The 22,720-nt window shown below is 39.0% G+C and overlaps 1 protein-coding gene across 3 annotated transcripts in view; it reads right to left on the bottom strand.

The window, feature by feature from the left end:
* The window catches only part of LOC133538055 (intersectin-2-like), a 66,624-nt gene that overhangs the window by 17,874 nt on the left and 26,030 nt on the right, over positions 1-22,720 (bottom strand). For 2 of the 3 annotated variants that reach the window (XM_061879335.1, XM_061879316.1), the window contains exons 2-28: positions 21,579-21,656; positions 20,400-20,492; positions 20,169-20,232; positions 19,901-20,073; positions 19,789-19,824; positions 19,606-19,719; positions 18,799-18,844; positions 18,516-18,646; positions 17,639-17,702; positions 16,753-16,890; positions 15,977-16,065; positions 15,560-15,822; positions 15,303-15,452; positions 15,089-15,229; positions 14,912-14,999; positions 10,403-10,542; positions 9,594-9,775; positions 8,723-9,504; positions 8,399-8,520; positions 7,839-8,087; positions 2,611-2,807; positions 2,192-2,247; positions 1,908-2,068; positions 1,814-1,832; positions 873-994; positions 639-735; positions 300-497 (exon numbers count right to left, since the gene is read on the bottom strand). In XM_061879335.1, the coding sequence (XP_061735319.1) occupies positions 300-497; positions 639-735; positions 873-994; positions 1,814-1,832; positions 1,908-2,068; positions 2,192-2,247; positions 2,611-2,807; positions 7,839-8,087; positions 8,399-8,520; positions 8,723-9,504; positions 9,594-9,775; positions 10,403-10,542; positions 14,912-14,999; positions 15,089-15,229; positions 15,303-15,452; positions 15,560-15,822; positions 15,977-16,065; positions 16,753-16,890; positions 17,639-17,702; positions 18,516-18,646; positions 18,799-18,844; positions 19,606-19,719; positions 19,789-19,824; positions 19,901-20,073; positions 20,169-20,232; positions 20,400-20,492; positions 21,579-21,585 (3,922 nt within the window). In that variant the 5' untranslated portion in view covers positions 21,586-21,656. The remainder of the gene's footprint in view (positions 1-299; positions 498-638; positions 736-872; positions 995-1,813; positions 1,833-1,907; positions 2,069-2,191; positions 2,248-2,610; positions 2,808-7,838; positions 8,088-8,398; positions 8,521-8,722; positions 9,505-9,593; positions 9,776-10,402; positions 10,543-14,911; positions 15,000-15,088; positions 15,230-15,302; positions 15,453-15,559; positions 15,823-15,976; positions 16,066-16,752; positions 16,891-17,638; positions 17,703-18,515; positions 18,647-18,798; positions 18,845-19,605; positions 19,720-19,788; positions 19,825-19,900; positions 20,074-20,168; positions 20,233-20,399; positions 20,493-21,578; positions 21,657-22,720) is intronic. The other variant, XM_061879325.1, reaches the window with a different exon arrangement.

Genomic DNA, 22,720 nt, shown 5'->3' with positions numbered 1-22,720 from the left:
CTGTAAAGTTTAAATTTGATTTGAGAAAATTAGAGGTTGGCCTGCATCCTGGACCTCAGAGATTCCACTGTACAAGAAAGAGGTGAACTACTGCTTGTTTGTAAAGACAAATATTTTTAATTGGTTAGATTTAGCAACATATACTCTTTAGTCTTTAGCAATGCATTAATGTATGTGCCGAGCAAAATGGCATAAACAAGGAAGTATATTTAATGCAACGTTTATGATAGTACAGCTCCCAAAGGCCAACTTCACCTTTATGTACTGGTAACTAATGATTCAGTTAGCGTTTTACTTACACTGCTGACTAGGGTCAACGTCTGCCGCGGTCATCCTAATATAATTGGTGGGGAACAAGCCGGTGACTCCATTGGCCTCTCCCCTCCACCAGTCGGGGTCATTCTTGTCGAGGACGTTGATCAGCTGGTTCGCTGAGAAGCTTAGCTCATCCTTGTTGGCGGCTGTGTAGTCGTATAAGGCGATCACTTGACAAACTGCTGTACAAGAGGACACGGTCATATTTACCTACTTTTTGAATGAAGCCAATCTATTACTGATCCAGAAGCTTAAAAATGGGAAGCAATCCTATTTTGCTATTTCTGTAGTGTATTTAGATTTTTAGAATCATTATGTTTTACCTGACTGGACTGTTGGTGTGGATTTGCCACTATTGGACCCTAATATCTGGACATGTGAAGGAGGAAACCAGCCCTTCTGACGCTTTTTACCACGGGCCTGGTGTAGAAACACATATAAATACAGGAAACCTTCTAATACACAACAAACATATACAAACTGTAAACCCTTTACTGCCATTTACTGTTCACAAACAGATTATTACTGCAAACTGGAGGAAATGGTTGAGCACTGACCTGCAGTTCTCCCAGCCACCAGCCTGACGTGTTCTTATTAAGGATGACGATGAGTTGACCATTTTCGAGGTTCAGCTGCCCAGGTCCGGAGGATGAATGAGCTTTTGTCACTTTAGCAATTTCTGTGTAAGAAACATACACATTTAAGTACAAAAAAGTGGAAAAATGACTATTATTACCAACAACGTTACTTTTACTAGTAGCGAGTAATTTAATAATTACCTTTAGGTACATTACAACGCAGTTACCGATACACTTGATGTAATGTGGCACGCTACTTTTGATATAGTTGTATGTCAACATGACTGTCAGAAGAAGAGCAAGTTCAATGCAGCAAGTATCTGTTAACCAATGAAAGCAATAACCACTAATACACCAAAATGAACTTGCTATCAAATAGATAACTACATCTCACAGCAAACAACCTGTAATACACGCACACATACACACTACTATTACGAGGGAATATTGAACAACAAATCGATGATTGAAGTGACAAGCTTGCTATCCTACAATACCATGTTTGTGGACAAGAAGATATGACAGCCATGGAAACACATTCAATCTCCCTATTAACCAGAGGTCAAATAATCCAGGGATAAGATTCAACAGACCTGCTTTCACTGCCGGGAAACTGCCGTTTTTAAGTTAACAAACACAGCTGAGCGCTCACAGACTACAATTAGCAACAGGTACCGCCTTTTAAAGAAACACAATTACACACACGCAGCCACACAAACACACTCCGCTCTCATGAAATGTCTTTCAACTCCATATCCCATATATTAAAAAATTGTTTTCAAAGTAACGCATTAAATACTTTCCCTAATAATTAATTACATTTATTGAAGAGTAATTATGTTAGTATTTTCCTATAATTAATTACTTTTCAAAAAATTTTTCCGAACACCGGTTATGGCAAACAATCTGTTGATACTGACCTGGCTTTTTCGTGCTTGTCTGAAAAACACAAATAACATGCTTTTAATTAATCAATGTGTATTTATTTCAAGTTTAAGTGGCTTGGTTTCTTACCTCCTTAGGTTTGACATAGTTGCTGGGGAAGACACCCGTGCGATTACCGGTCGTACCGTTCCACCACTCTCCATTCTTCTTGATCACCAAGACCACATCACCCTCTCTGAATGTTAGATCTGCAGGTTCTGGAGACTCGTATGTGTACAACGCCACATACTCTAGACCGCAAAAGTGATGGAAATCATGAAACCAGCAATCAGGCTATAACTAGAGTATGACTAATGCAACGATAAATGAATTAAGGGTAAGACCATATTGAAGAGTTAAGGACAAGTATTCACCTTCAAGCTGCTGGCTGTCACTCAGGTCCAAAGCATTGGAGGAGGAGCTTTTAATGCTATAGACACATAGACAACCATTAATAGACTTGTTTACTTAAAATACCCTGTCATCAGTGCAAAACAGGCTTTGCACAGCGAAATAAGTGCCAATGTTATCGTCTTGTGCTAGAATTGCACATGTCAAAATTACATCCACACGACCCTGACTCAGATAAGAGGCAGAAAAATGGATGGATGTTATGGCTTAACTAAGCTTTTATGTGCACAACTAAATGAATAAGATGAACAGTTGCCTTACATAGAGGTAATTACAGCTCCCCATTAAATAACAGTGTAGAAACTAAACCCTTTCTTCTAAGGCAAGTTGTGCCTTTGTGTTAATATGTGTGTGTGTGTGTGTGTGTGTAGGTAAGACGTACTCGGAACCCTCCTCTTCACCCAGCAGTGTCACATAGGACTTAGGGAACCAGCCTTGTTCTCGATTGAGCTCTCCTAGCCACCAATTCTCCTGTTTTTCCAGCACTTGTATGACATCGTCTTTATTGAAGTTGAGATGGTTGTCTGTCTTTCCTGTCCAGGAGCACAAAGCCTGTGCCAGCAGGTTCCCTACCACTCGCTGATAGAGAAAAAACAAGAAAATAAATATCTCGGTCAAGCAATACAATAAAATACATCTACCCATCCATTTTCTACTGCTTATCCCTCTCAATACTATTGTATTTGAATCATGTTACGAAAACTGTACAGCATAGCACACGCACGCACGCACACGCACACACACACTTACAGGGGGCCTATGATGATTTCAATCTACATCTAAAATAGTTCATAGAGGTCTAGATTATATGTATTGGATATGTTTGGTATAAAATTTGCCCAAATTTTGCTCCGGTCATATTTATAAACCAATTTGTTAGTCTGTTTGCAAGCTGTCTGTTGTGAAGGTGTTACTAGATTCCAAATAAAACCATGCCCCACCCTCTCCAAAAGTACTATAATTACCTTTTAAACGTAGACTGTTGAAATATATATCTTGAAGTCTATAGCCGCTAGGTTTCTTTTACATGGTCAAAAATAAACGCCATAACAATATAGACATTCACCCGGTCAAAACTGTACGTACACCTGTACATTCTCCTCTAGATAAAAAAGCGGATTTTTGGCACCATTTATGTCACTGCATGTCACACGTTATTAAGCACGTGCCATGATTTCATTAAAAAAATACTTTATCTTACAATTTTTTGTGTTTTCTTATAGCCTGAAGCAGAAGGGGAGGAGCTCCTCCTCTCTCTATGGCTGAGAGCTTGACCGAATGTCCAAATAAGAACATCCACCTCACAGTGATGTCACGTCATAGCCAGACTGAAAACCATGAGAACAGAGGCATCCAAAACTACAACATGCAAGCTTACGCCAAAACGCATGAACCTTATGAGTTGACGCTTTGAAGCTTTTTTTTTTTAACACGAGTATCAAACATTATAACAACATTTATAAGTCAGAAAAGACCAAATTTAAACAGTTGAACAAGTTGAAGGAGTGGAAAGAAGCAGAGCTTAATCGATCCCATCCCTGTCCTATTTTAAGAGCTTGATACGTTATCAGGTACTGTTTGTAATCATTTGAAAGAAAAGTTAAGAAAAGTTATAAAAATGCTATTATTGGAATTCATAGATACACAGAGGGTGAGATAAGTGTTCGCTAATGGTTATCTGGTATTAGTGTTATTGTATTCATTTGTTTCTTTTTTCCTCATCTTGGAACTGTTAGCGAGATTAAGACAAAATGGTTTACATTGCCTCGAGCACTGTATGTCAAACATTTTTCACAAAGTACCACCTCAGAAAACACTTGGCTCTACAAGTACCACCATATTGACCAACATTACAATGCAGTAGCGTAGTAGGCATGAAAATTCATTAAAAACAAGGCAGATGTTTTTTTTAACAAGTATATTCATTTTTGGCCACTGTAACTTTACACAGAATTTGAACAGTAATACTGTGTTTGAATACAGAATTAAGTGATCATTTGGCGTACCACCTGATGGAGCCCATACATCACTAGTGGCACACATACCACAGTTTGAGGTTCACTGGCCTAGAGCAGTGGTTCTCAACCTTTTGTCAGTGATGTACCCCCTGTGAACATTTTTTTACTTCAATTACCCCCTAATCAGAGCAAAACATTTTTGGTTGAAAAAAAAAAGATAAAGCAGTAAAATACAGCACTATGTCATCAGTTTCTGATTTATTAAATTGTATAGAAGTGCAAAATATTGCTCATTTGTAGTCGTAGTGGTTTGTGCAGTCCTTCGAGACATTTGTGATTTGGGGCTATATAAATAAACATTGATTGATTGATTGATAGTGGTCTTTCTTGAACTATTTGGAAAAAAATAACTAAAAATAACTAAAAACTTGTTGAAAAATAAACAAGTGATTACATTATAAATAAAGATTTCTACACATAGAAGTAATCATCTACTTAAAGTCCCCTCTTTGGGGATTGTAATAGAAATCCATTTGGATTCACAAACTTAATTCTAAACATTTCTTCACAAAAAAAGAAATCTTTAACATCGATATTTTTGGAACATGTCCACAAAACACTAGCTTTTTAACACTGAATATTGCATTGTTGCAGTTCTTTTCACAGTTTATGAACTTACATTCATATTTTGTTCAAGTATTATTCAATACATATTAGGGCTGCGAATATTTGGGTGTTCTACGATTCGATTCAATATCAATTCTTGGGGTCGCGATTCGATTATATCTCGATTTTTTCGATTCAACGCGATTCTCGATTCAAAAACGATATTTTTCCGATTCAGAACGATTCTGTATTCATTCAATACATATGATTTCAGTAGGATCTACCCCAGTCTGCTGACATGCTAGCAGAGTACTAGATTTAAAAAAAAAAAAGCTTTTATGATTGTAAAGGACAATGTTTTATCAACTGATTGCAATAATGTAAATTTGTTTTAACTATTAAACAAACCCAAAATACGACTTATTTTATCTTTGTGAAAACATTGGACACAGTGTGTTGTCAAGCTTATGAGACGCGATACAAGTGTAAGCCACTGTGACACTATTGTTCTTTGTTTTATTATTTCTATAAATGTCTGATGATAATGTCAATGAGGGATTTTTAATCACTGCTATGCTAAAATTATAACTAATATTGATACTGTTGTTGATAATGTTCATTTTTGTTTCACTACTTTTGGTTTGTTCTGTGTCGTGTTTGTGCCCCTTTTCAATTGCTCTGTTTATTGCAGTTCTGAGTGTTGCTGGGTCAGGTTTGGTTTTGGAATTGGATTGCATTGTTATGGTACTGCTGTGTATCCTTTTGTTAGATTGATAAAAAAATAAAATAAATAAATAAATAAAATAAAAAATCAATAAAAAAAAAAAAAGAGAATCGAATCTGAATCGCACAACGTGAGAATCGCGATTCGTATTCAAATCGATTTTTCCCACACCCCTAATACATATACCGTATTTCCTTGAACTGCAGCAGGGCATATAGTATGCGCCTGCCTTAAATTACTGCTGGGTCAAACTCGCTTCGCAAAAATAATTAGCACATGCTTAGTATTACCGCCTGGTCAAACTTGTGACGTCACGAGTGACACTTCCCCTGCCATCATTTTCAAAATGGAGGAGGCTGATTTCAATACCGGTAATTTAAAAACGCATAAAGGGAAGAAGATTAAGAGCTATTCAGTAGGATTTAAGGTCCAAGCTTACATCACACACAAATTTTTACTGCATGCCTTTGGTAAGTGCCGGATTGAGAAGAGGTTTTAAAATAATTAGCGAATGCTTACTTTTACCGCATGCCTTTGGTAAGTGCAGGAGTGAGAAGAGGTTTTAAATTAATTAGCGCCCCGGCGGCAATTCAAGGAAATACGGTATTCATAAAGGATTTTTGCATTGTTGCTATTTTTAGAATATTTCTAAAAAATCTCACGTACCCCTCGGCATACCTTCAAGTACCCCCAGGGGTACGCGTACCCCCATTTGAGAACCACTGGCCTAGAGAATGAATGGGAGGATGGGTGAGTGAATGAATGGGCGGGCGGGAGATAATGAGTGAGATCATTATGGTAAGCAGTGGAGAGTAAGCGGTGGTAGGACTGGAAAAACTTCTGCTTCTTCCTACTCCTTTTTGGACTCAATTCAAATTGTGATGATCTATTAATAGCTTGCTTTTGCTTTAATTAAGTTGTTTGTGTGTTTTTAATGTTTCTTAAACTGGCATATGCTTACACAGTGTTTTTGTTATTTTCCTAAACCAGGGTTACCCACATTTTTTCAGCAGGCGAGCTACTTTTCAAATGACCAAGTCGAGGTGATCTACCTCATCTTCGTGTGTGTCAACACACACACACACACACACACACACACACGCACGCACGCACACGCACACATATATATTTTATATTTATATATTGTATTCATATGTAAATATACATATTTCTATAATCAGTTCATTTGTTTATGAAAAATATGTTTTTTGTTAACATGTTAAAAGGTGGTTACTGAAAATACAAGCACGTTTAACACATGCATGATGTTGTAATTGTATGCATGTGTTAAATAAACTCAAACCATAACCATAACATGTAGATTCCTTTCTTTCATGAAGACAAGAATATAAGCCGTTGTATTATCTGATTCTGATGACTCACATTGATTGGAATCAGACAGGATTCACAGTAGTACTAAAAACTTCCACATTTTCTAATTTACATTGTGGAGGAAAAAAAAGTCCTCCTTTCTGTCCAATACCACATGAAAGTGGTTGGTTTATGGCATCTTATTTGTCCAGCTTCCATATTCGTTTTCATACACTTTATAAACTCCGTAAGTTGCTAGCTTCTGTGTGCTATCTTTAGGAGACTCTTATTTTGTTAGCACAGGCAGGATGGAGCAGTACTTTTATTGTGAAAACCGGAACTGTGCGGTTGGTCTTTAGGCTTTTGACGGCATCTAACAAGATCCTCAGGTGCTGCGAATGTCAATCAAGTGACGTCACATTGAAGATTTCTGGTCGCAAATTTTTATGGCCTATTTTTTTAATGCCAGGCTCGCAATCGACTGACACATGGTCCTCAATCGACTGGTAGCTTGTGATTGATGTAATGGGCACCCCTGGTTAAAACCATTCCACACATATAAATACCGTCAATGTTGTGTGTGTGTGTACATAAATGAGGGTTCCAATTATTTCAATGGATAGTGGTTTTCGATTTTGTTTAGTTATTGTCTATTTATTTGTTTTGCGCAAACCAATGTAATAAAAGATAATAAGGAACTAGTTTAATTATTGTGCTGATATTGTTTAAATGTCAATAGCACACCATAAATACATTTTAAATTTGCGGTTAATAGATGTAATCCGTATCAGTAATGATACTGGCCGATCGCACTCACGGATGATCAGTATTAGAATTTGCAGTATAAATTCCTGATCTGAACATCCCTATTTTGAAATAATAACAGACACATAGTATGTCATTTTTAAAACACAAACAATGACATTGTACACATGGTACTAAATGTAAATACAGAATAGTGGTCAGCTTGTCAAATAAATAGAAGGTTTGTTTTCCCCCCCATTGTCTTACCTGTCCCTGTGTGTCAGAGGGGCCGAGGTTTGGGGAGTGTGTTGGGGTGAAGGCAGATTTAGTCGACCCTGCCTTTGCTGCCTCCAGCGCATTGGAGAGCTGCGACTGGATGGGTAATTTTGGAGGAGTTGCAGCAACTGCCGAGTTGGATGCAGACACTCTTTCCACATAGCTCTCTGGGAACCAACCTATCTGACCCAGCCTGCTTCCGTACAACCAGCCCTCCTCCGGCCCAGCTGTCTCATCCACCTGACGGAAGAAGTTTGAACAAAAGTGAAGTGCGGAAATAAAATGGGCTATGATAAAATTTAAAAAAATAATGGTTGTATAGGACTACAAGGTAATCCACCGGACACCATCCAATTGTAATTGTATAGTTCTTCAACAGGTTGAAAAATAAAAAGCGTAAGAAACATTTCACTTCAAAATCAAAGAAAGATACTATTGTATTTTGAAATCCCAGATACTCTTACAAACACGCACATTTTGAACCTGTAGTAGACCTTTAAGATTGAATCATACAAATTCCTAGTCACTTGTAAAGCATATTTGATAGGTACCTCAATGATGTCATCTGCGTTAAAGGTGAGCTCCTCATGGTTACGTGCAGTGAATGGATAGAGCGCCTTGAACGGTGTGAGAGATGCAGACTTCCGGTGTTGCGAGGCCCTGGGTTGCTTGCCTACAGTCACACATCAGGAATAAGAGTTTTAAATTTACGTCCTCTTTGTTTTCATATCAAGCATAACACTACATGCACACAACATAATGCCACACTGAAGCAAAGGGCCATTTTCAAACACCAATTGAGCAATATTTAAAATTGAACTATCTTGCTCACGGGCACCTCAGTAAATGAGCACGCCAGTACTACATTTTCTTACCTTTCCTCTCTTCCAGTCCTTTGAGCAAAGAGTTGAGCTTCCCCTGAATGTCAATCTTGCTTCCTCCACTGTGTGAATGCTGCTCCTTTCTCTTCTTTTCCTCCTCTGCTTTCCTCCTCTCCTCTTCCTCTCTCTTCCTATTCTCTTCTGCTCTTTTTCTCTCCTCTTCACGCCGCCTACTATCATCGTCTTGCTGCCTCTGCTGAAGATTTCTCATTTCATCTTCCCGCCTTCGGTGCTCCAACTCCTGCTGCTGCTCTCTCTTCTTTTTCTCCTCCGCATCTCGGACGGCTGCCTCTGCAGCTCTTTGTCTTCGCCTTTCCTCCGCCTCCTGCTCCCTCTGTCTTATGCGCTCCTCCTCCTGCTCTCTCTGTCTTCTGCGCTCCTCCTCCTGCCTCTTCCTCTCTTCCTCCCGCCTCTGTCGCTCCTCCTCTACTTCTTTCTTTCTCTTCTCCTCCTGTCGGCGGTCCTCCTCCAGCTTCCTCCTCTCTTCCTCCAACTGCCTCCTTTCCTCCTCCAGCTTCCTTCTCTCCTCCTCCTGCCTTCGTCTCTCCGCTTGCCTCTGTCGCTCCTCTTCTTCCCTTTTCTTCCTTTCCGCCTCCTGTTTTGCCCTTAACTCTCGTTCAGCCTCCAACTTGGCCGCCTGGATGAGAGCCTGCCTCTCTTTCTCTTCCTCCTCTCTTTTTTTGGCCTCTCGTTCCTCATGTAGCCTCCTCTGACGCTCCTCTTCATCTTTCCTAAGCTTCTCCTGCCGCTGGCGCTCCTGTTCTAACTTGATACGCCTGCCAATGAGATGCAAAAACACTTAGAAGGATCATACTTCCGATTTAGAAGTTTTTCCACAGAAAACATGTTGGAAAGCGTCACAAACCTTTGAGCTTCTTCCTCCTCCCTAAGCTTCCTTTCCTCCTCTTGCCTTTTCCTCTCTTCTTCTCTCTTACGTCGCTCTTCCTCCTCCTGCTTTCTCCGAACAAGCTCATGCTTTTTGTCTTCCTTAAGGCCTCGCAGTTTCTCAAGTGCAGCCTGCTGCTTCTGCTGGCTCACTCTAAGTTCCTGACATCCACACAAAAAAAACGTTTTATTGAGAAACACGTGACTACCACAGGTTCAGTATACAAAGCAAAGCAAACAAGACGTTCATAGAGGAGAGAAATAAGCTTAAGTTGAGGAGGTAAAAGCCAAGGGACAAATCATATACAAAACTAGAGTGAAGCTAAGATTAGGACAACAAGGAGAATGAAAACCTTAAGCAGGTAGAATAGGTTACGGAGGCAGACCAATAGAGAGATGACAGCCCGAAGCAAAGCATCATTAGCATACACATGCTGTAAAGTTATGAGAGAGATGTGCGAGAGAGACGAAAGATGCAGAAAAAAGGAGAAAGATGCAGAAAAAAGAAACAATGGTTAAATATAGCAAAATATGCGTAAAAAAAAAAAAAAGAAGCAACAAATGACTTGAACAGCCAATCAGAATTGCTATTAAAGTGGGACAACAAGTATTCCCATATCCTATCATTAATCAATTTAGAACTATATCAAAATGAGTGATGTACATGTACACCTATCAAGGTCTGATACTGTATAGCATGAGTCACTGTGACACCTACACAGAGACAGTGAGTCACTGCATCATGTGATTTTTTTTTTAACTAGCTTTTCTGATAGTGCTCTATTCTACCTGCATGCCTCTGTTATACCGGTCCAGCTCTTCCAGTTTGACAGCAGTTTCTTTCTCAAGGGCGTCCAGCTGACCTTTTAGTTTTATGCATGCCCCCTTCCTCTCCGTAACGCTGAGCTTCAGAGTGGATATGGCTGAATCTATATTGAAACACAGTGAGAAGTAAAGAGAAGTTAGTTATATTCCTTCTGCGGCATTGACAGTGCTGTCAACTGAAATTTTACTTAACTACAACTCTTCCCGTTGGCTAATAGTGTAACTAAAATATCAGTTCAAAAGTGTTAAATACCTATTTGTATCCTGCCTAAAAGAAATATTTTAAATAATTGTATTTTTCTGTGGATCTATTTTATTTGTGTAAGTAAAGATATCAGACCAACTCTTTAAACTACTGTTTTTAAAGGGTAGCTTTTGTCGAACCTCATTTAGCTATGAATATGTTAATAAAGAAAAATTGTTGTCAGGCACAATTAGTAAGGATTGTGAGATATAGACAATATAAATTATATAAATTTTGCCAACACTATCGTTACATCGTGATAACGACACATTCGAGCTGTGACCCACAAATTTGACAGCAACAAGCAAAAGGACCACTTCCTCAATGCAATGTAGCATTCTTGCTAACGGGCAAAAGAGCTAACGGCTAGCGTTCCTTGAAACTACAAATCCACTTCTAAGTCAGCAATCCTCACCTCCATTGCGGTGTATAAACTACACTTCTTACATGTACCATTATCACTGGAGGAAGAGAAATAACTAAACATGCTACACAACACACCTTAAGGCAGCGTTTCTCAAAGTGTGGGGCGCGCCCCACTGGTGGGGAATAGAGACATGACAGGTGGGGCGCGAGAAACGGGAGGAAATTTCACTTTTATTTTTTTTATTTTTTTATTCTTAGATTTTTTTTTTACAACCCCGTTTTAAAAACTGTAAATCACTTTGTGATTCTGTCTGTGAAATCCGCTATACAAATTAATGTAAATTACTTATTTTTCCGGTAGACTTTAAATTTCTAGGTAGGAGCGAAAGTTTGACAGACGCAACAGTAACTAATGGGGGCGGAGCTGAGCGGAAAACACTTTTGCGCGGATGGGTAGCAGACTGATGACCACAATTACACAAAATGGATAAATTGGCTTCATATAGAGTTGCGTACAGAATTGCTCAATGCAAAAAAGCACACACAATTGCTGAGCAGCTGATTCTCCCCGCTGCAATAGACATGGTGTCAGTCATGCTTGACGAGACAAGCGCAGCAAAATTAAAAGCTGTCCTACTGTCAAGCGACACAGTTGCGAGACGTATATGCGACATTGCAAGTGATCTTGAGGAACAACTCGTAGACCAGGGGTAGGCAACCGGCGGCTCCGCAGCTGCATGCGACTCTTTGATCACTCTGATGCGGCTCAGCTTGTCACGGCAAGCTCAGCTTGTCATCCTGCTTGTCAAACCTCGGGACACGCCCACGGCCGCGCGCGTCTCCGTCAAAGACATGTGGGTGTCCAAATTAAAGCGCCTGACAGCGGACTTTGAAGATGTTTCACGCCAGAAGGCCGTTCTTGCTCAGAATCACAAATAGTGTGATATTGAAAACCTCCCCAAACCAGACAAACTTGTGTTCGAAACTTGGAACGCTATCCCGGACTTTTATGTGAACATGAAAAAGTATGCACTTGGAGTCCTGTCGATCTTTGGATCCACATACGCATGTGAGCAGGTGTTCTCCAACATGAACTTTATTGAAAACAAGCATCGCACACGCCTCAGATGAGAGTTTATAATCCTGTGCGAAGATAAAGGTGACGTCATACAGCCCCGATGTGGAGACGCTTTGCTCTGTGGTTCAGGAGTAGAAATCACATTGACCACGTATGATAAATATTTTAATTTCCTATAATTTTGCATATATTCACATTTTTTAATTGTTCAGGGAAATATACATTTTACTGCATTTTTAGTTCTCAGTTAGTGAATAATTTAAGTTTGGCTGTTTTTTTTTACATTACTAAAAGGAGGACTTAAATAGACATTAAGTATTTTACTTAACCTTCAACCCGACGTCTTTTTCGGAGTTAAAACGTTTTGTTGCATGCAGACATTTTATTTCATTTTTTCTGCAGTCGTTCATTGATTTCATAAACGTAACCCATCATAGTTAAGTTATACATAGCACAAAGCAAAAAGAAAACTTTATATGCAGTGTTATTTCATTTTTTGTTTAATTGTTTTATTTTATTTTATATTTTAATTTTTTTGTCCTGTCCAGCTTCTCAGGCAAATCATATAGTTGATGTAGATGCCCATATCGGCTTTTCACATTTACTTTACAGAAGAGAAGTGTAGGATACTTATCTTGTTGCCTTATTTAAATTTGACTTTATTAAATGTATTTATATTATCATTTTGTGCAGCAAGGGATAGAAAGAGAAAAAAATTAAGACAGAGAGGGAAATTGTGGGGATTAGAGGGGGATTAGACAGTGTTATTTCATTTTAAATTTCAAAAGAATTTTGTGGCTCCCATTGTTTTCTTTAATTTGTAAAACGGGTCAAAATGGCTCTTTGAGTGGTAAAGGTTGCCGACCCCTGTCGTAGACAAATTAAAATAAAGTCGTTTTCCTTTACAAGTGGACGAAGCTACTGACAGCAATAAAGACTGCCTGTTCATCGCATACATCCGCTTTGTGAATGGCAAATCACTGTGCGCGGATTTACTGTTTTGCAAATACATAAAAAATATAGCCACTGCTGATGAGCTGGTCAAGATAATGGACAGTTTCCTCAAAGAACACAACCTTAAATGGGAAAACTGTATGGGCCTTTGCTCCGATCGCGCACAGACCATGGCAGGGTCAAGAAACGGGCAGCAGGCTCTAATAAAGAGGGTTGCGCCAAATGCGCATTGGACACACTGTGTCATTCACCGGGAAGCACTCGCGTCAAGACAGCTCAGCCCCGAACTCAATGAGGTTTTAACAGATATTGTGAGCGCGGTAAATTTTATCAAAACACGAAAAAGGGGCACTTTTAATGTATTTATTATTGAACTTGATGCAAGTTATTTGATTTATTATTGAACTTGATGCAAGTTATTTGATTTATTATTGAACTTGATGCAAGTTATAACACTTTTATTTGATTTATTATTGAACTTGATGCAAGTTATAACACTATTGTTTTATTTATTATTGAACTTGATGAAAGTTATTTTATTTATTATTGAACTTGATGCAAGTTATACCACAGCTGCACAGTTATTTTATTTATTATTGAACTTGATTTTATTTTATGTTATTTAGTTTGAAGGTATACAACTTGATGTTACTTGATGTTCAATACATTTGAAAATGTTAAACTTGGCATTAGCGATCTGTTGGGGCGATGGGGGCAGGTGGGTCTTGAAAACTCCCCCTTGTCCAAAGTGGGGGATGACAAAAAAAGTTTGAGAACCACTGCCTTAAGGGGATATGCGAACAGCAAGCTAAAGTAAACAAGGTGGGTATAATGATATAATTATCGACAGTAACCATACCAACTTTAGTCTCAGTTTATGGTCAATGCTACAGTGGTTACGCTGTGCAGCCTGTAACGTTCCTTGAAAGTACAAATCCACTTCTAAGTCAGCAATCCTCATCTCCATTGCGGTGTATAAACTACACTTCTTACAAGTACCATTATCACTGGAGGAAGAGAAATAACTAAACATGCTACACAACACACCAAAAGGGGATATGCGAACAGCAGGCTAAAGTAAACAAGGTGGGTATAATGATATAATTATCGACAGTAACCATACCAAGTTTAGACTCAGTTTATGGTCAATACTACAGTGGTTAAATTGATATTAGTTACAACCAAAACAATTGTTTTTACTTTTCTTACTGTTTACAAATTATGCAAGTAAATCCCTGGACACAGGAGAATTTTAAGGGCAAAAGCCAAAACAGTTAAATCCGAGCTAATAATAGGCAAATAATTTAATATGTAATTGATATTGTTACATACTATACTGTGTTTTTGTCTGATTGTAATTGTGATAAAAAATGTATTTAACGATCCTATGAATTTGAAGTACAAATATCACCATTGGTTTGATCAATACTGCTCCTGTAACTACTTAATATTGGATTTGTACCCAGATTTGTAATGTAAACCAAAACAAAAAATATCAAACAACAAAAGTATTACATTTTAACAGAAGTGAAGATAGAACCATGTTACAATAAAAAGTAACTAGATATTAGCAATAAATTATCAAGTAATAATTGTTTTGAGTAAATAATAAAACCGGAAATTACGCAATATGTTAGCGCATACTTCAGCAGCCGTTTTGAACATTTTTTATTATCATTAAATACCAAATAATGTATTGCAGGAGGCTGCAATGTATATTGATTTTAAGCCTTATTTCCCATACCTAGTAAGGATTATTGCAAAAATATCATCAATATCTATCTGAAATGGGCTAGCCTAGCGCTGCACTGCATGACTTGCCAATACTAACCAGGCATGCCATTCAGTGATATTCTTTGGAGTTTCTCTGTCAGCTTCTTCTGTTCTGGTGTCAAATGGGACAACTTCCTTTGGTATTCCTGATAAAGAGTGAATGCAAATAATAGTTTTCAAACCTGTTGATGTACTATCAAAAACAGTATATTACAAAACAGACAAAGACTTGAACCTCTATCTGTTTTTGCAGGTTTTTCATGTCCTGTTGGCGTGCATCTTTCCTTTGAATGATCAGGTCCAGCTCAGTCTTAGGAAGCTTCTTCTTGTTTTGGATGTCACGCAGTTGGTCGGAAATCTGTTGATGTTTGTTACCCTGCAGACAAAGAGAGAGATTGAGCTAAAACCTGATTAAATATGTGATATTTCTGCAGTGAATCCCCACTAACCACAGACTCCAACTCCATCTCTAGATTTCTCTTTTTGGCTTTGAGTTGGACGATGTCATCCTGCTCTTTTTGTCTCTTTATTTGAAGTTCCCCCCGCTTTCTCCTTTCCCATTCCTCCTTCCTCTGACGCTCAAGCTCCCGCTGTGCAGCCTGTAGAGAATCCACATAGTATGATAGCTCAGTGACACAACAGTACACACTTGAGCATTTTGCATGAGAAGAGCTCATTCCAAGATCTGCAACATGACCATGCTTACCTCTTTTCTCTCGATTTCTCTAAGACGCTCTTCTTCTTTCTGTCTCTCCAGTTCCCTCTGGCGCTCCAGCCGCTTCTCTTCCTCTATCCTTCTTCTCTCCTCCACCTCACGGGCCTCCTTCTCCCTACGCTCTTGCTCCTCTCTCGCCTTTTGAGCTTGCCTTTCCTGTTCCTTCCTCTCCGCCTCCTGTAGTGCCAGTCGTCTCTTCTCCAGTTCTGCGTTCCCACGCTCCAAGTTGGCTTTGAATTTATCCTCAAAGGATACTGAATGGAGACAGGTACACAACTTTAGTGTATTGCAGTTATTAGTCATATTTACATTCCATTTGAGCAAATTTCTAACCCAAACATATAAAGACTATTCCTTGTGGTTTAGAATGCTCAGTAAGACAAAAAGCAACAAAAAATGACAACTAACTGTTGCTCCGGGTTTTCTGTGGGGCTTCGATGTCCAAATCATCAGCCAGAGCTGCATACAGAGGGGCACTGGATCCATTCACAGCACCCCTGAAACAAAAGACGACATCATTCAAGCCGGCAAATGAATAACCTCACAGTCTGATTTAGTTTTATTAGGAGTGTACACATTTTTTTAAGGAGGGCATCATTCAGAAAAAAAAAATGCTGTTGGTCACTTTGATACATTTTTTGCAGAAAAAGATATTGCAATCCAATGTCGGTCAATGATAAGCCAGTGTTCGCAAACTTTTTTTTAACCAAGTACCCCTTAGAGAACACCACCAAAATGACAACTTTAAAATACAGTAGCATAATAGGCCTAAGTATTCATTAAAAGAAAGTAGAAGTTTACTTTAACAAGTATAAATATTTTGGCCACTGAAACATTACACAGTTTGAACAGGAACACTGTTTGAATATTGGAAAATAAAACACTGTACTTAAATAATGAATCAACTTTTCGGCGTGCCACTAGATTGAGCCCGCGTGGTACAACAGAATCACTTCGGAGCAATTTTAAACAATACATCTTAACTGTATGTTATGGGTATCAAAGCAAATTAGCATAACTTCCAATAATATATTTTATTAAAAATGTATTTTTAGAATATGCGGAGGACAAATAAAAAACAATGGGGGATGGCTAAAAACGTCCCCTTGGGTCACACTTTGTACACCACTGTAGTATCTCTTCAGTGTTCTCACTCACTTTTAGTATCACACTGCTTCACTCACCTGTGTGTGGGTGGCATCAGCTCAGTTGGCAGCGTTGGTGGCAGTGTTTGTCCACTCTTGGCTACATCCACCAGGTGCATGGCTAGGATGAACTCCTCGGCAGTTAGCTTGCCGTCCTTGTCCACATCAGCCAAATTCCTAGGAAAGAGGTTAATTATCTATGATAAATATTTGTTCACTTTATTAACATCCTCTGCTCTACTGCAGTAGTTATTCACAAGGTAATATGATAAATTGATAAGAAGTTGGTTGCTTTGGATAAGGCTTTTAGTTGTGGAACAGTACTTGCTTGTTATCACTGGCAATTGTAAACAAAACATTCCATAGCATTATCAATACTCGTCAGAAGTGAGAATAACTTCTTATTGCAGATAACAAATTACAAAAACTTGGCATTTGAAAAAGGAAATATTATAAACATGTTGAATGTTGGCAGAGGGGTTAGTGCGTCTGCCTCACAATACGAAGGTCCTGCAGTCCTGGGTTCAAATCCAGGCTCGGGATCTTTCTGTGTGGAGTTTGCATGTTCTCCCCGTGACTGCGTGGGTTCCCTCCGGGTACTCCGGCTTCCTCCCACTTCCAAAGACATGCACCTGGGGATAGGTTGATTGGCAACACTAAATTGGCCCTAGTGTGTGAATGTGAGTGTGAATGTTGTCTGTCTATCTGTGTTGGCCCTGCGATGAGTTGGCGACTTGTCCAGGGTGTACCCCGCCTTCCGCCCGATTGTAGCTAAGATAGGCGCCAGCGCCCCCCGCGACCCCGAAAGGGAATAAGCGGTAGAAAGTGGGTGGATGTTGAATGTTTGCTTTCACACACAACATAATTATTTGGCATGCACTTTTACTCCTAAATACACTGACTATAGTCACTAATATGATCTTACCAGATGGTGGCCAGCTGGGTCTGACTCAACATTGTGGTTGCCATTGCACTTCTCACCTGCTGACCTGTAGACAAATAAAATTAGTTGGGTTTTTTTTTGTTTTGTTTTTTAACATATATGAGAATGACAGTATGCAACAGATGTGTGGGTGTGGAGAAAGAAGAATGAGTTGGAAAGGGTGTGTGTTTGTGTGTGTCAGTGATGGAGGATTTATGAGAATGCAGGATTTATGAGAATGCAGGATTTCCCACTAATTCATTTATTTGTGGCGGCCCGCCACGAAAGAATTACGGCCGCCACAAAAAAATAAAAAAAATAAAAAATGTTTTTTTTTTTATTTATATATATTTTTTTTCGGCTTTTGACTTGCTCGACCGCTCATAAAAGCAATGGGACTCTGTCTGTGAATGGAGCTTGTAGTTATATATTAAATAAATATGTAAATATTTTATAAATATGTATATAAATAATATATAAATATATTCCAACTCCGCGTTCTTCTTGGTCATCGCTTCATTCACTTTAATGGGTATATAAGGTAGCTGCATTTTAGTCAGAGTAATAATGACTGCCCTGCAAGATAAGCTTATGTGTCTGTGCCTATTCTCTAACTCATTATAGCAAGGCTATTTGAGGAAAACAGGTCTGACAAGGCTCGCGAGGACACACACTCATATGCGCACACGCCCACACACGCATTTTGCTTAGAGTTAGCCAAAGGCTTGACACAATTGAAATTACAAAAAAGGGAAAATGAGAGGGAGGGAAATGTAATGAAATCCGCCCGAAAATCCACGACTGCATGCCAAGCATATTTGGGTTTTGTATGACCTGAACACAGTGTGCAAGTGCACACACAGAAACACATACATCATACCAGTGAGGTATCCAGTCATCAGTGTGTCCAAGCTGTTGAACTGTTGCCTGTATTTGAGTCTGGTTGTGTGTGGCACACCCCAGTCCCCAAATGCAATTTGGGAGCTCAATGAGGAGGGTGTCAATGATGAGCTGCAACAAGCACACATGCACACGCACACACAAAAGAGAAGAGAAAACACAAAATGTTAATTGCAGCAATCTACTGGGGCTCAGTCCTCATCAGCTTCAACTCAATATAGGTATACTATAATTGTATGTTTTTTTGTGTACACATACGCTACCTGGATGCAAGTATAGAAGCATAGGGGGATGTAGATGAAGGTAGACCTAAAAACATGCATTTAGTTAAATTCTAGAACCATTGTTAAGATATAAACTATATCAACAAAAGCATTACAACACCTGGATATTACACAAAGAACTGGAGCAAAAAGTTTGCAGTGGGATGTGGGCTTTTTTGCCCATTTATCAGGAATCAAGTACAAACGGAACAGAAGGTTCTTGACTTCCACATAGTTACTTTTATGACAAAAAAAACAGAGTCATAAATGAATGATTTTGTTGTATTGTAAACTACCATACAATCTCTAATCAATTTTCTGGGAGGTTTCTTTATAGTCCACTAGTGGGTGGTCTATAAAAGCAGATAATCAGGGTCTGTGATTAAAGCTGGGTCAGAAAACATTTGCATTACCAGCTGTGGCTGTAGGCAGCCTACTGATGGGTTTTTACTAACTCCTGAAGACAGCAATAACTGTAGTGGAGGGATAATAAAAAGTTGGTTACATTACTCAGCTTTTGGGATGCATGTTTCAATCAATAGCTGTATTAATACCAACTGATAAGTTTGTTTCAACTGCTATTATAAATTTGGGTGTGCACCCTTGGTGTTGAGCAATATACGGTGTTTGTTATTATAAATTGTTAATAAATTTTCACATGCACTACAAATCATTACTGAAATAAAAAAATAACAGTTATTATATGGTTTATAAAGAGTTTTAAAAAGTCTTAAATAACAGCCACACTTAATTTATTTGTGGTTTAGGTAAATAAATTCCTAAATGAATGAATAGTATGTACAGTACCAGTTGCCAAAGCGCCAGTTGGTATTGGCTGGAAAAGTCCCATAGTGCCGTTTGGGAGACTGGTCATCGGGGTTCTGGCAAGTGTGGAGCCAATTACTGGGCTCTGGCCTGGTGCTGTTGGAATCATAGGAGTTAGTCCTGGGGTTGCTATGTCGATAGGTATCAACATTGCAGGGTTCTTACCAGACATCATGGACATGTGAAGCAAAGATCCCATCCCTAAAATATAAACATATGGCGGATTAATTGATACAACTACATGGTTCAGAATTTGAGTGTAACCTATGGAAAGTACCATAGGTGAGCTTGGGAGCACTGAGGTTTGGAGCAGGCACAGGAGGCTGCTTCATGATAATGGGCAGCACTGATGGAAGCGGCGTTCCTTGGAGTTTGAGCTTTACGAGCTTCATCGCGATGGAAAATTCCAACCTGTCCATCTTCCCATCTTTGTTCAGGTCAGCCAGAGCCCTAAGCGGTGACAGGAGTGAGGGAACAAAGTTGTCGGCGAAGAATAGTTCCAGAGTCAGCGGACGTGCATAGGCAAAAGAGAGTGTATTTCTCACCATATCTCAGCCAGGACTGAAGCAGGCAGTCCTGACTGGAGAAAAAACTTCCTTGCCTGCTCACCTAAAGATAGATGGAAAAAAATCATAGCTATTGGATGCAGAAGCCCAAAATATATTGAAGAAAAGTGCTGCACGACAGTCTTATCAAACAAGCTGAGGTAATACATGATGATAAAATTGGCGTTGGTAGGAGGTCTCTCGGATATGGATGTGCAATATTGTATGTACCTGAAACATAACCCAATGATGGGTAGAGGGTGTCAAACATCTGGTCATGCTTGACCCTTTCCTCTGGAGTGACAGCCCACACACTGACACCACCTGCAACATACACATGTGAATAAGTGAGTCAGTCAGACTTACACACACAGTTATTGTAATCATATTAGTTTTCATCTTAACAAAAACAATTTGGAAAAAAAGGATGATTTTGATATACAGATATCAGTAGAAAAAACATTTAAATTAGATAGTAATGAGTGATATCTTGAAATATGGGATCATAATATATATTCGTTTCAACTATTTAATGAACCTAAAATAGGACTTTTTCTTGTTTGTGATGAATAATGGCTTTAATGTGATTGTCCACCTTATGAGATACCATGCAAGTGCAAGCCACTGTGACTGTGACTGTTATGATTTTTTTTTATTAATGGCTGTGATGGTGATGGTGATGGTGATGGAAATGAGCGATAACAATAATCCCATCCATCCATTTTTCTACCGCTTGTCCCGTACAAAAATGTTTCTATAATTTTGTTTGTCAATTATTGTTTTTAAATCACTACTATTGATGTTGTTATTAATAAGTGTTTTTATTTTTTACTGATTCTTTGTTATTATTGTATGTCTTCCTAACTGCTGTGTACATTTATACTCTAAGTATTCCAAAGCTGTCATCACCAGCTGATTTGTTTGTTCTTCTGTCGTTCTTTAAATGTTTATGTACTAGACATGTTAAGCTAATTTCTTCAGTAAGTCTTGTTAAAAAAAATCAAGCCACACTGGTGATAATTATTGTACGGAGCAAAACCTTAGTATGAGCAAAGCAAACAGACAACACACTTGGCCCCAAAGGGAGATGGGACACAAACATCAGAGACAAGAGAAATTCCCAAAGATTGTCTTGGTGATTGAGTGGTGTTTGGCATGCAGACCTCACGGATATTAACTTTGTTGTAAAGACAAAGAAGTGCCAAATTTTTTCTTGAAGTAACACATTAGTGTACAAAACCCAGAACATGAACAGTTGTTACTGTTTTAGTCCTGCAACTGAATATTGTGACTTTTGTCCTGCACAAAAAGGGATAACTTATTATCATGTAGCCATCTGTGACAACTTAAAGAAGAGTCTATTTAACCACACATACACAGAGAATTTATACCAACAAGAAAATATCTTACCATTCATACTTGTATGTGGTGGGGACCAAGCGAGGGGTTGAACTCCAGATGGTGTCTTCAGCTACTGCTTGCAGCCATCTGCAAAACACACAGAGGCAGGCCCAGTCATCAGTTAGCACTGCAACAAGAACAGCACAGCACAGCGCTGGCAAAGCGAGCAAGCGAGGCAGGCAGGCAGGCAGGAAACAGGAGGGAGGTTTTGGTCAGTCAGCAGAGTCTAACAGGGCTTCTCCTGTTCCCCTCAGGCAGTGCTTCTCTGGCCACATCCCAAACACTTTAAAGCACACAGCTGGTGGCTCCAACACTGTTCATAGTCTGTCTTTATTGATACCCAAGAGATGGCATACATTTTCTGTACATGTACATGGCTGTAATAAGCTGAACACGGTCCAGCAGGTCCTCATCAGTGTCACGACTGACAGGTTAAATTGCCATTTGTGTATTTTTTTCTGGAACAACACTCTTATGAGGCTACTGAATACTTTGAGTACTATGCACTGACTGACAATCAAGATTATGCAACATTCTTTGTATGAATGCTTTGTATGAACATAATTTAACATGAATGGTTTTGAAATGAGTCAATAGCCAATACAAGCAAAGTGAGCAAGTGTAACCCGCCTAGTACAGCCCATGCAGTCCCGCCCTGAGCTCAAGTCTAGGTGCTCTGAATAAGTGTGAGAGTGCAAGGCATCGAGCTAAAAGTCTAAATTGGTAACTCGATGTCGAGTGCGAACTTTAATCCCTCGGGGAATGAGGTCTACAAACATACAATTGCACAGCCCCACTTTCTAGGCTCTGTTACACAAGTAAACTGCTGATGGTGATCGCTAGAAAGTCTAAAATAAGCCTCAAGTCAAACGCTATGAGGTAATGATACGATAGGAAATTTGACAACCATTTTCTGGAAAAATGTCCCAAAAATTGTACACTGCAAGCCTTAGTTATAGGAGTCCTATTCTGCAAAATCCAACTTTTCTTACCAGTTGGTCCGCGGTTGTATTTATTTGGGATTCGCATAAGTCCTGAAAAATCAAAATCAAACCATGTAGGCATGACAATCTTGCCTTTTTCTAAACTTGCTATAAATGAGTCGTTTGGAACTTGAGATTTTTGCCTTAGCTACGTCAGTGGATATCTCA

This window comes from Nerophis ophidion, linkage group LG02, assembly GCF_033978795.1.
Source record: "Nerophis ophidion isolate RoL-2023_Sa linkage group LG02, RoL_Noph_v1.0, whole genome shotgun sequence".
Taxonomy (NCBI): Eukaryota; Metazoa; Chordata; class Actinopteri; order Syngnathiformes; family Syngnathidae; genus Nerophis; species Nerophis ophidion.
Note: the sequence above shows the minus strand (reverse complement) of the source record. Positions and strands in the feature narration are given on the sequence as shown.